The sequence below is a fragment of the Eptatretus burgeri genome, chromosome 8, assembly GCF_056783735.1.
Source record: "Eptatretus burgeri isolate ZD-2024b chromosome 8, Ebu_testis_v1, whole genome shotgun sequence".
NCBI classification, from domain to species: Eukaryota; Metazoa; Chordata; class Myxini; order Myxiniformes; family Myxinidae; genus Eptatretus; species Eptatretus burgeri.
The window spans coordinates 70,101,867-70,115,495 of record NC_140968.1 but is presented as its reverse complement, the minus strand read 5'-3'; the positions used below and the strand labels follow the sequence as shown (position 1 = coordinate 70,115,495).

Below are 13,629 nucleotides of genomic sequence, written 5' to 3'. Positions count from 1 at the left end.
TATATACATATATATATATACATATATATATATACATATATATATATACATATATATATATACATATATATATATACATATATACATATACATATATATATATATTGTGACGTCCACGGGACTTGAACAGTCCCGCCAATGTAGAATGAGAAACGATGGAGGCGGTTTATTTATTTATTTATAACCCAAAGATGGCGGTTCTAATCGCTCTACCGCAAACGGGACGAGGAAGGTGGCACGAGTCGCTTTTCACTGAGTTGATAACGTTTATTCCTCTAACCAGAAATAACAAGACTCGGCAAGAAGAGGGATCCGGGGCGATTCGACGGGATGGTGTGGGATCGGGCGTGGGGAAAACACAGACAATTCCAAAGAATATACAAATCTCAAACCTTCTAAGGCGCCAGGTACACACACACACACACACACACACACACACACACACACACACACACACACACACACACACACACACACACACACACACACACACACACACACACACACACACACACACACAACGTAGCTATTTCTGGTGGTCAGGCTGGACCGTGGTGTGGACGCAACAGTCCCTGGATTGGCGTCGGACGAGCTGGCCTTGCTCTCGTCAGGGGGGCAGGAGAAACCGTGGTGCTGTCGACCTCCTGGTCTTGGCCCAAGTCCGCTCACAGTCGCCAGGGAACCAGTTCTGGCGCCAAATTGCGAGCAGGAGAGGGAGGCAGGTCTGCCCAGCGTTCGACCCCGTACTCCGAGCCAGCAGAACCCCAGAGCCAACCAAGGTGAGGCACGAGGCTCAGCAAGGCTACAAGACACGATGAAACCAGGGCCGAATCAGCGCAACAACAAGCATGCTCCCAGCACAACAGCCTCCGCCAAAACAGTCTTTCGGTACCGATCTTCTTCCTCTTCCTTTTCGACCCCGAACAGAACCTTTTATGCTCCCGTCCTCGTCACTTCCAATCGAGCCGTTTATTGGCCCGCCGCCGTCGCCTTCCGCCAATCGTGATCACGGGGCGGAGCCATCCGCAGCACTGTCCTGTGACGTCACGGTAAGCCTCCCGAGACTACTAAAAGGGGTTTACGCAGACACACTTACCCTATCCCGTGTCCCTATCTATTTACCTGACAATTATCATTTCCCCCTTGAAGAAATGGACATTTACTAGCCAACTTATCACCACTGAATTGCTACTTATTACATCGAGATCCTGGTACACTCGAACAGCATGGCATACCTAATTAAACATCCTAATTACCCTTTGAATGCATACCCCCCCCTCAAACCCCCCCCACCTATATATATATGATCATACTGTGTATAATTTTGCATGGGTGGTGTGTGTTGGTGGTTTGACTTGTATTCAGTCTTGAACTGATGGACAGAATGAGCTGAAATTTAGTGGTTGTACTTCAGGTGCTCCCAGGACAGTTTTCGGCATAAAAAAAAATCCAGTCGTGGGGGTTCGAGAAGGGCTTTGGACGCAATTTATCTCCAAATGTGCATTGTGTAGTACCGCTCCCAGTGGGAAGAGTGTATTACAAGTCTCAGCCATTTACAGTATTGTTATAGTATCTCTATGTAAACCTGAGAATCAAAATTTTTTACTTAATTTACATACATTCTCTATATTTTATGCACTCCGAACCCACTGGACAAAATATGTTGAAAAGTAGTGGATATACTTTGGGTCTCCATGGTAACGTTCCACTAAGTTGGGATGGCCACCTCCAACTTAGATTTTTACTTTTATGTTAAAATTGAGAATTTTCATAAGAAGTGAGTGAATTAATTATCAAACATATACTAATGCATTCCTGCATCACTGGACAGAATGATTTGAAAAGTGTATGTTATTGCAAAATAATAAATCGATCTCCCAGAAGTTTTACAAATCATTCTTAAATATGCAAATTCTCTGTAAAAGTATAATGAAAACTATAATCATCATCGATGTAGTGGAATGCCTTGAAACCTGTGTGTCTGTTTGTTTGTGGGAATAAATGAGTTGAAACTTGGTGGTTGTACTTGGGCTGTTCATGGGAATGTTCTTAGTTGGGATTGCCATCAAAGGAAGAGCATTTGTGTCAAATAGAATAATCGTGCTTTGTTGTTGTATATGAATAATAAAAACCTGAGATTGAGAAAACTAACTTCTTCAATAAATCAAGTGGCCTATGATCTATGGTGGTGCAAAAGTATCCAGCTTGTTTTTGTTACTGCTTTGGAATGTGGTGAAGGTGGAAGTGTAGAAAACAAAAAGAACAAACGAGAAGTGCACTCAGTAGTGTGCATACCTCTGCCACACAATGCCTGATCCAGTGGAACGTATCAGGGCCAATAAATTTTTGAAATGTCATGCTACATATCATATTTTTGTCGCATCTCTCGATGATGAAAATCTCTGAAAATTTAAAAAATTCTCGGATCTGGATCTGGATTTGACCAAAAATCAAAAAATTCGTCCTCGTCCCATTCACAACCTGCCCACCAAGTTTCACTCAAATCCGTCCACAAATTTTTGAGATATGATATACATCAGTTAAGCCCTATTTTTCAATTGTGAAGAATAAAAACATTTTTAGTATCATATACAGATTCGAATCTTCACCAAAATTTAACCAGTTAGTCATCGTCACACACGCAACCTGTTCACAAAGTTTCTGCAGAATCCATCCATAAGATTTTGAGATATTGTGATGTATATTGTTTTTAGCTCGCCTGTTCGAAGAACAGAGAGCAATAGCGATACCCCCGGCGTCAGCGTGAGCGTGAAAATGCTAAAGTTTTTGGTGCAAGTTATTTTTTCCTTTCTAATGTTTTTATCTACCACACTATTTTTTTATATGTATATGTATATGTATATATATGTATATGTATATGTATATGTATATATATATATATATATATATATATATATATATATATATATATATATATATATATATATATATATATATATATATATATATATATATCGGGGCATATAATGTGATACCTATCTGTCCGTCCGTCCGTTCCTGTCCGCACTCTAACTCTCAAAGTTTTCAACTTTCACGTTTCATATTTGGTACATAGGTATAGACTGTGGAGACGGTGTGTCGTGACATACGTCCGTCATCTAAAGTGGTTGCCATGGCAACCAGGATGCTGTTTTCCATGCAGTTGCACAATTCTGTTTATACCTTCTTGTTCGGGCATATATTGTGCTCACTTTCGCTCTTGTTACCGATTACAATATACAAATACATATATTGCTTTAAAATTATTTGGATTAGATCACTGCAATGCTTTATAAAAAATATTAATTATTAGATAAGTTAAAAAATTAATTGAAATATTAAAAATAAAATAGTGTGACAGACAAATGCTGCGGACCAACAAACTTGGCAAAACATTTTTTTTCGTCAAGTAACAGACAGACGTGTGAAAATGACCTCCTTCCACCTTTGGTGGTGGAGCTAATAAATTTGCTCTAGAAATTAATTTAATAGCATAAGCTATTCTGACAATGATTCATACTTGATTGAGTGAATTATTTAAATGTAATGTCCACATACCATAACATTTCTGAAGTTACATCAATAAATATTGTCGCGTCAATGGCTAAACTAACATCGACATTGTTGCGGCAGGAGGTTAAAATCCGGCGATGTACCGAACGTTTTAAACTCCTGTGGAGACGTTCCGTATTTTGGTGGACTATGCGCACGCAGTTGTGAGGAGAGACACGGGCACCTTAGCTCTGGTTAAACCAATGTGTTTATTTCCCATAACACAAACAAGATACCCAGGGGATGGGATTGCGACGGAGGAGACGACGGCAGGTGGAGGTGGGAAAGAAAGTGGGAACACGTAATCTATAATAAATACTTGTATACGATGAGAAAACTTATGGCGCCACACGCCAGATTTAATTACAGACGGGGAAAGTAAACAAAAACCGCGTGGCTTCCGCGGCTGGTTGACGAGCAGCCGATGAGAGGATGCTGCAGGCACAACGAAACAGGCAGGCAGGCAGGGTGATCTCCTCCACGAGCCCCTCAGTCAGCTCTCCTCAGAACTGTCTTTCTTCCTGGCTCTCCTCAGATTGTAAGCATTCCTCAGCCTTCTTTCTCCCAGGCTCCCCTTAGACCATGATCCTCTCAGAAGCACGGCACCCGTGCAATTCAGGCTCCTCCCCTGTCTCTCTCTGGACTCGCTCTGCCCCTTGGAGCGTCCGTAGCTCCACCACCCTCTCTCCCTTGCCTGGCAGCACCCCAAAGGCCACCAAATTCCACCTGGTGGGACATGACAAAGGGGTTATACATTCAATTCCTTAACCATAATCTATAATTAATCATTACTACACACCATCCCCTGGATGGTGCACATTCAAACAAGACAATCCTTAAGCTGATGTGTCCCTACTTACTACATTGAGTTGGACTAGCTATTCATACATGAACCGTGCTACTCTACATTTCTATCTGTTCTATGGTCATGTCTAACCCACATCCCCCCTCACTCACCCCCCCCCCCCCTTTGCCTTTCGTCTTCCACAAACATATCAAGGGTTTGAAACATGCATTTTGTTGCTGAAAATGGCTGAGAAACCACAAGAGTGTCTTGATACCTCCAGCAGCCTGGGGCCTACGTGGTCCCCATTCCATCAACATTGAAGAGTTTCATACACCTACTTTTATTCAGCATACATGTATTTAAGAAAGTGTGGGAAAGCCCGGCATCTTCATCTGCTGTAGCTCTCTCTTGTTTCTTGGTTTATTTTCTCTTCAATATCGAGGCTCGTGGAAGAGCATGGTGATTGTGTATCAACTGGCGGTTGAGCAGCGGTGCATGGGGCATTTCTAGGACACAATATAAGCAAGGGAATAAATGACCAGGGAGAAAGAAAATGGAAGTAAACAAAACGCTGCAAGTAAAAGGGTTCAACTTAAATTTATTACCTCTGCCAATGAAGGTGGATACTGTATAGAGGTCATGTTTTCACCCGTTTGTCTGTCTGGCTGTGAGCAGGATATCTCAACAAGTTATGGATGAATTCGGACGAAACGTGTTGGACAGGTTGGGTGTGCAACAAGGACTAATTGATTAGATTATGGTGAAGATCTGGATCTGGATACGAGAATTAAAAAAAAAAAATTTAAAAAGTGATTCTTCACCATTGAGAGAGGGGGCCAAAAACAATATTTCAGCATGATACTTAAAAAGTTATGAATGCATTTGGATGAAATTGGTGGACAGGTTGGGTGTGTGACAAGGACAAATTGATTAGATTTTGGTGAAGATCCAGAAACTAAAAATTTAAAAAGAGATTCTTACCATTGAGAGATTCAAGCAGTTGATGAAAATAAAATGGAAACACCAACAAAGTCACTTAATAGGGCGTTGGGCCACCACGTGCAGCCATTACGGCCTGTATGCACCATGGCATAGTCCACCACCGTCTGGAATTCTGCAGGAGGGATGTGGCACCATTCTTCCACGAGAAGGTCAATAAACTCACACCTGTTTGATGGAAGTGGAAAATGCTATCTCGGGTGTCGTTCCAGCATATCCCATAAATGCTCGATTTGGTGACTGAGAAGGCCATGACATATGGATAACATCAGTGCCATGCTCATCAAACCATTGGGCAACCACACGTGCTCTGTTGATGGAGGCATTGTCATCCCGGAAGCCATCCCTCCCACAGGAAAGAAATGCTGTCACATGGGGTGAAGATGATTACGCAGTACCCTTAAGTAGCAATTGGCATTGACCTTGCCTTCGAATGGATTGATGGCACCAAACCATCCCAGGAAAATGTTCCCCACGACATTACAGAACCACTGGAACCCTTCACTTTTGGAGCCATGCACTCAGTGTTGTAGAGTTCTTTAGGTTGGTTCCACATGGGCACTTGTCCGTTTGTCGAGAACTTGGTGAAGGATGATTCATCTGACCATATCACATTTGTCCACTGCTAGGGATTCCATTGCCTGTGCTCTTTCCACCACTGGACTCAAAAACGTGCATTGCCAAGTGTGATGAGCAGTTTGTGCACTGCAACCCTACTAAGGTATCTCGCTCTATGGAGTTCTCGACAGACTGTTTTTGAAGAAACAGGGCTGCTCGCGCCCCAGGTTGAAGTTTACATTCAATTGACATGCAGTTGCTCGCCTGTTCTGCCTTGCACTTCAAATTAGGGCACGGATATCCCGATCCTGGAGTATTTGCTTCCGCCCACTGTTGCCCTTTGTTGATTATGTCTTTCACTCGGAGTTCCATGCTGACATCACATTCGACACTTGCTCGTGAAACATCTGCAAGTTGAGCTGTCTGTCACTGAAGCTCTTGCCAAAAGCAACCCAACAATCACCCCTCTTTCAAAGTCACCATGGTCTCCTCCTGCAGCCAACTTATAGGCAACCAGGCCTCTGCAGCATTTTTATACATAACCTTAAGCATGTTGGGATGTTATTTGCTTAATTAATATCTGCGCCACACTTGTGTGGAAGCTGTTGCTTTCAATATGTGATGTCCCTCATTTACGCAGTTGTTTCCATTTTTTTGTCCACTACCTGTGGGGCCAAAACAATATATAAGCACAATATCTCAAAACGTTGTCGACACATTCTGACAAAACTTGGTCGACAGTTTGGGTGTGTGCGCCAAGGATTAACCTTTCATTCGACTTGGATGTTGCCCTTGCCCACACGGGATTTTCAACGGGGTTGGGATGGAGATGGCAAAAATGCAAATGGTATCTTCCATCATTGAGCTGGCAAGCTGGGAGCAACAAATCGCATTTATTGTCACATGTGATGCAATTTTAATGCTCGAATGGTGTCAAGGTGCTCCATTTGGAACTGTTTGATTACACAGTAAATGCTGTGTTATCCAGCACTTTACATACTAGCACATTCTACCAACCAGCACGCAAGGGATCTCAATTAAGTTGTTTACACATGACCACACAGCTGACTCACCGACTTTTACCCCATCAAAACAGGGAGAAAAAAATACATGATACAGAGTCGACCTGGCTTCAGCTGTGAAAGCGAGGTTTTTCTCTCGACAACCTTCCGTCGCAGCCTCATGGTTCAAGAGCTGCATTCATCCGTCATAAATCCATACCATCCGAGGTGCCACAAAAATATCTTGGCTTCTCAAAATGTCAAGCATTCATTCCTTGCTTTTGAAAACCCTTGGTGACGTTTTCTGAATCAAGGTTCAATGTTCCAAAAAACAGGAACAAATGCATGTCCTCATCGTCGACATGATGCATCCGGCTCTCTCTTCCCAACGACCAATTACATGATCCCAAATCTTGGTTGGAACTTATAAGTGAAAACTCGGGGGAAGAAGAAGTTCGCCTTCCATAGCATCAAGGCTTCCGTTACCCCGTCGAGCAGTACTGTTGGGAAGAGGAAGATGATTTGTCTCACAATCAACCAGAAGATTTATGTATGTAGGAGACATCAAGGCCCAGAAGGACAAGTTACTGGAATTTTACACCAAGTCAGACAGACAAAGCTGCTGACAAGTGCCGTTACTCTACACAAGCCAAAGATGGAGCAGCGAGATAAAGTTCTGTATGAATGGTTTGCTCTCAAGCGTTCGGAGGGAGCGTTCACCTGTGGACAGGTGATTCTCGTCCCGCTTACAGGGGAATTCGAGGGATGGGCTTGGATGAACGTAATGCGCGGAGCACTGCCGTTCGAGCAGAGAGTGGTAAGCTCTTGACAGAGGAGTCTGAAGTGAAGGCCCGCTGGGCCGGTTACTTTGAGCGGTTGTACCAGGCTGATCCCCCAGCTGTCGAGTTGGACGTCAAGGGTGTTACAATCCCTGTTGCTGACCCTCGAATCAACTGTGGTCCACCTTCGCTTGTGGAAACACGGGCTGCGGTGAACCAGTTGAAACGGGGCAAAGCTCCAGGGATCTGTGGCATCCATGCTGAACTTCTCAAGGCTGGTGGAAATGCTGCACTCGTGTCGTTGCATGCAGTTTTGTGCTCTGCCTGGAACACAGGCATCATCCCAACTGACTGGAAGAGGGGCCTTGTTGTCCCTCTCTGGAAAGGGAAGGGTGATCGCCAAGACTGCAACAACTACCGAGGGGTGACGCTGCTCTCAGTGCCGGGCAAGGTCTTTGCTCGGATAATTCTTTATAGGGTTCGCCACCATCTGCTTGAGCACCAGCGTCCAGAGCAGTCAGGCTTTACACCAAAGAGGTCAACGATTGACCGTATCCTTGCACTTCGTGTCCTCACCGAATGCAGACGAGAGTTTCGGCAGGGGCTGCTTGCAGCCTATGTTGATCTCTGTAAAGCTTTCGATTCAGTGAATCGGGATGTCCTCTGGAGGATTCTTGGTCTTCGTGGGGTGCCACCAAAACTGATCGATCTGATGTCTGAACTCTACTCTGGTACTGAGAGTGCTGTGAAGTGTGGTGGTACCATCTCTGACTTATTTCCAGTTGTTACTGGAGTTCGTCAGGGATGTGTACTTGCCCCCACACTTTTCAGCACTTGTATGGACTGGATGAAAGGGAGGATGTCGGAGAGATCAAGTTGCGGTGCATCGTTTGGCAATGTCAAGATCTCGGACCTTGATTTTGCAGATGATGCAGTCATCTTTGCGGAGACTTTAGACATCCTCTTGGGGGCCCTCGAGGTGCTGAATGAGGAGTCGGAGCCGTTGGGATTACGGGTTTCTTGGGTCAAAACTAAGATCCAGGCTTTCGGTGACATCTTGGATGCTGCTGTCCTGTCTGTGTCTGTTTGTGGTGAGGATGTTGAGGTCGTGGAGAGATTCACTAACCTTGGCAGTGATATTCATGTCTCTGCTGGCTGCGAGTCAGAGGTCAATAGACGTCTGGGTCGGGCCTGGGGAGTCATGGATTCACTGGATCATGGGGTGTGGCGCTGCCGGTACCTGTGCGGGAGGACGAAAGTCCGAGTCTTCAGGTCCTTGGTACTTCCAGTCTTGCTCTATGGGTGCGAGACTTGGACTCTGACCAAGGATCTGAGATGGAGACTTAATTCCTTTGGTACCAGAGCTCTTCGGAGAATCCTTGGCTATCGCTGGTCGGATTTTGTGTCCAACGAGCGGTTGCTGAGAGAGACTCGGATGAGATTTGTTACCTGCATAGTCCGTGAGCGTCAGTTGCGGCTGTATGGACATGTGGCTCGTTTTCCTGACGCTGATCCTGCTCACCAGATTCTCTCAGCGAGGGAGTCTCATGAGTGGAGGAGGCCAGTGGGCCGACCACGTGCCTCATGGTTGCAGCAGGTTGACCATCTCAAGGAGATGGGGATGGGCCTGGCATCTGCCTGGGGGATGGCCAGACGGAGGCCCCTGGAGTACCGGCGGAAAGTGGACGCAGCGACGTGCTGTTCTGGCACATGCTCCCATACCTGACCTGATGGGATTGACTGATCAATATGCCTTTTTTAATTGCTGGCTGGCTTGTTTCAAGCTGAAACGTGGGATACGGCAACTTGATGTTTCAGAACAAAAATCTGCAGATCACGATCCATTGCATTTCCAGTATGGTGACACAAGCGAGTGACGATAATCCACTTCAAAGATTGACCGAAGCCAAAATTGAAGAGTGGTGTGAAGTGGACCATATTGTGACCGAATCCGAAATCATCGACTGTGTTGTTATTCCACAGAAGGAAGTTCAACAACAAGAAGATGACTGAGAAAAGAAGACTTTTCCACTGAATATATCACTTTGGCTAATGCTGTGGTGTGCATTCGAGGAAGCACTCCAACGAAACGGATGATAAGGAACGGCTGGCTTGGCAAGTGATCGCAAGCTGATCGATACACCCTGAAACACACCCATGATAAAGGTCTTCACACATTTGTGAAGTTTGATTAAAGGCAGAAGGCTTACAACAACCAGGAAGTGATGCAGCTGCACCTCATAAAAAACATTTCATGAGGAAGAGACAATACAACAAATGCAACAGTCTGACATAAGGAAATAGTTCAAGAAAGCCTCGAGAGTTCAACAAGATTATGAGCCCAACAATGAGTGAGAAAGTGGACGTTGACAATTTATATTGTCCATCAACCTCAAAAGACTAGCTTATATTTTATAATACAGGTACATTATTGTTTTGCATAATTCATTGGTAATTATCTTCATACTGTCCTGTACTCTAATAATGTTATTGTTTAGTCTATTTTTTCACAGGCAAAGTTTCATAAGTTGCTCTTTTGTAGCATTCTATGTAACATATTGGGACCCAGCATATTTGATAAACCAGTTTAGCAAAGTCCCATGGGTGCCAAATACTACAGCTTTGACTGGACGTAGCTTTTTGATGCCTCGGGTCCTTCATATAAATTTGTATTGCTGTCAATGACTGACCAATTCAAACGATTAGTAGGATTTTTGTGAAGATTCGGATCCGGACACTATCACTTTAAGCGCACCTGGAACGTAGTTCCGGGGAGCTTATGGGAGGGCGCATCATCCGTCCGTCCGTCCACAAATACTTGCAACTTCTCCTCTTAAACTACACACATGATTTCGACGAAACTTTACCACTACCTTCATCCCCCTGTATCTACCAAAATTTGTTCATGGCATTAAAAAAAACTCTGGCCCTAAGAGGTTCTACGGGGTTGTCCCAAAAATAGGTATTTGCTTTACTCTCAGAAACTACACATGCCGTTACGATTAAACTTCACCATAACCTTCATCACCTGTGATGTGCAAAAGTTTGTTCATGGCATTAAAAATAATCGGGATCTAAGGGGTTTGTGGGGGGGGGGTTGCCCCCTAAAATATGTATTTGCTTTCTTCTCCGAAACTACACACACAATTTTTATGAAACTTTACAACTTTTATCTCCTGTGATGTTCCAAAGTTTGTTCACGCTATTTAAAAATTTTGGTCGAAGGGGATTTATTGGGGGTGGGGGTTGCCCCCCAAAATAGATATTTTCTGTAACATTGGTTCATTGGTACATTTTGCTGATTCCATCCGACGTCGACTTCCTCATCGTTATCATTATTTTACCAGGTGAGCACTCAGGGGTATTGCCCCTATTTTTTAACTTCTTAAATGGTTCTTCACCATTTAGAGATAGGCTCAAAAATGATATGTGTACGATATTTCAAAACTTTGGGGATGAGTTGGGTCGGTGACGAGAGCAAGCTGATTTGATTTTGGTTCAGGTCCGGATCCAGATCCACCCTATCAGTGGGATACAAAACGTAAACTGTTCGTCTCTTCAGAGAATCCTTGGCTATCGCTGGTCGGATTTTGTGTCCAACGAGCGGTTGCTGAGAGACTCAGATGAGATTTGTTACCTGCATAGTCCGTGAGTGTCAGTTGCGGCTGTATGGACATGTGGCTCGTTTTCCTGACGCTGATCCTGCTCACCAGATTCTCTCAGCGAGGGAGTCTCATGAGTGGAGGAGGCCAGTGGGCCGACCACGTGCCTCATGGTTGCAGCAGGTTGACCATCTCAAGGAGATGGGGATGGGCCTGGCATCTGCCTGGCATCTGCCTGGGGGATGGCCAGACGGAGGCCCCTGGAGTACCGGCGGAAAGTGGACGCAGCGACGCGCTGTTCTGGCACATGCTCCCATACCTGACCTGACCTGACTGTTCAGCCTGGTGGTGGTATACACTTTACCAAGTGCCGTTTCAGTTTCATAAACTGTATATCATGCCTTCAATTTACATAACATCTCAGTGTTTTACAAATGAGGACAAATATAAAAAGCGAATAAGACTTTTAAAATGATACCAACGAAGGTAGAGATAAAAAAAAAGCAATCATAAGGAAAGATGAAAAGAAATTTAAAAACTGATTGGGCAGTGCAGATTTTAAAAGGCAGATAATTCCAGAGTATCGGAGCATAACTGCAGATGTGATATTTACTAACCTGATTATAAAATCCCGCACGTGATTAAATCGTAACAGAGCAAAAAAGTAACAAAAGATATGATGTCCTTAAGATGTGAAAACATCCCTATTGTAGATTTATTTCAAACCTACAGGGAAAAAGTACTTTGTACCTTCGCACATTTCGCTTCCATAATTATATGCATGCTTTGCCTTTACTGTGTCGTGCTGTTGGTGTTGAGGTTGGCAAGGATGCATAGTTCAGGTTGGAGTCCACAGAGGAGAAGATGTTTCATCATCTGAGGCTGCATGTTTCAGTCTCATACGTTTCCACCAGCACTGTCATTGAAGCCCCACTTCTGCATCAGCACCCTGCAGTGGTTAACAGCAGTTCTCAAGCGGTTAACACACTGACAATGTGGCCATGGATCCTCTCCACAAAGGTGGATTTAATCATCACATTCCATGGCTACTCGGTGATATATCTGTTGTAACTCGGATTTACGGTCAGCAATCCTGTTATTTGCTTCATGGAAGAGTCAAAGGGATGTGGAGTGCCAGAAGCTACACCTTCACTTCACTCTGTGTAGGTTGGTGCTGGAACATTGCACAGCAATTGTCCACAGTTTTCTGGCTTTAAAATAAATTAAAAATATTTTGATCTGCTTGTGAATGCCCTTCACATTGCAGAAGTGTGGTTCCAAAGAGTATAATCAGATTGTCCACCTTGGTTTCTTCAACCCGCTGATGTGAAACCGACCTTAACCGACAGACCCATTAGAGTGAAGATGTAAAAACCTGATGCTGTACGTACGTGAATTATTTTGCGATGAACATTTGAGTGCACGATGCTGTCAGTTATTCTGTATGATCCTTGCCTAAATGGCAAGATTAGCTGAATGACCATCACCGACATGTAAAACAAAACAAATAGGCCAAAACCAGCACCTTTGCCCGATACCAAATGATGTTCCTGCACAAAGCACAACTCCAGCTCGTTAACAAAGCTGCTTGTTGCTGTTTTGCACACACTTGCGTACAATCACGGCTTTTACTCATATTACTCATTTTCAAAAATGTGCATGTTCCATCATTGTTAAGAGGTTTATTTGAAGCTCTATTCCAGAATAATTACCAGATGTGAATTCGAGGAAATGCCATTAGCTCGTGTTGAATGTCAACAAGTCTGTTCGATCAACAACTAGTCTGATCAGATAAAGTTTGCAATTTGGAGTGGTACTAATGGAATATATGCCATAAATGCATCTATTTAAGCTAATCAGGTTGATAAAAAAATTTCTGGTCATCTGATCTATGCACAGTTAAATCTCCAAATATGCACAATTTGCCTTCATCGCCTTTGATTTATTATTGCACATCTTGCCTTGTTCAGTTTGGGTTGAAACTCTCCTCTTCAGCCTGCCTGATGTCATGCTCCTCTCACTCTCCCCTTTCATTTGTTGCAGTCAGACCCACTTGGCCTAAATGCAGCACCCATAGGATCTCCCGGAACCACAGATGACTCTGCCTCACGGAAACGATCCTCTATGGAGGAACCAACAGCAGGCCTTAAGAGGGGTCGGGTACGATGGGTCTTCATGCCTGCCTCAGATCCCAATTCTAGAGGAGACAGCAGATGGAGTAGAATGAGATAACTGAGATGTAGGGGCATGAAATATGTTACTACAGCAATTCAAAGAAGAGCAGTTTGTTTTGTAGATTCTCAAACATATCTTCATGATGTATGTGGCTGTTTTGCTTACTACGAGGTTAT

At 44.0% G+C, this 13,629-nt stretch overlaps 2 protein-coding genes across 10 annotated transcripts in view; one reads left to right on the top strand and one right to left on the bottom strand.

The window, feature by feature from the left end:
• The window catches only part of PCIF1 (phosphorylated CTD interacting factor 1), a 113,372-nt gene that overhangs the window by 56,741 nt on the left and 43,002 nt on the right, over nucleotides 1–13,629 (top strand). For all 8 annotated transcript variants that reach the window (XR_015061028.1, XM_085892493.1, XM_085892492.1 and 5 more), the window contains one exon: nucleotides 13,322–13,438. Coding sequence is in view for 7 of the 8 variants with exons in the window: in XM_085892493.1 (XP_085748619.1) it covers nucleotides 13,322–13,438 (117 nt within the window). In the remaining variant the exon portion in view is untranslated. The remainder of the gene's footprint in view (nucleotides 1–13,321; nucleotides 13,439–13,629) is intronic.
• Nucleotides 11,970–13,629, bottom strand: part of LOC147021988 (uncharacterized) — a 159,149-nt gene continuing 157,489 nt past the window's right edge. The window contains exons 2-3 of one of the 2 annotated variants that reach the window (XR_015061029.1): nucleotides 13,240–13,475; nucleotides 11,970–12,227 (exon numbers count right to left, since the gene is read on the bottom strand). Coding sequence is in view for 1 of the 2 variants with exons in the window: in XM_085892495.1 (XP_085748621.1) it covers nucleotides 13,452–13,475 (24 nt within the window). In the remaining variant the exon portion in view is untranslated. Of the gene's footprint in view, nucleotides 12,228–13,239; nucleotides 13,476–13,629 lie in introns of those variants that run through there. The other variant, XM_085892495.1, reaches the window with a different exon arrangement.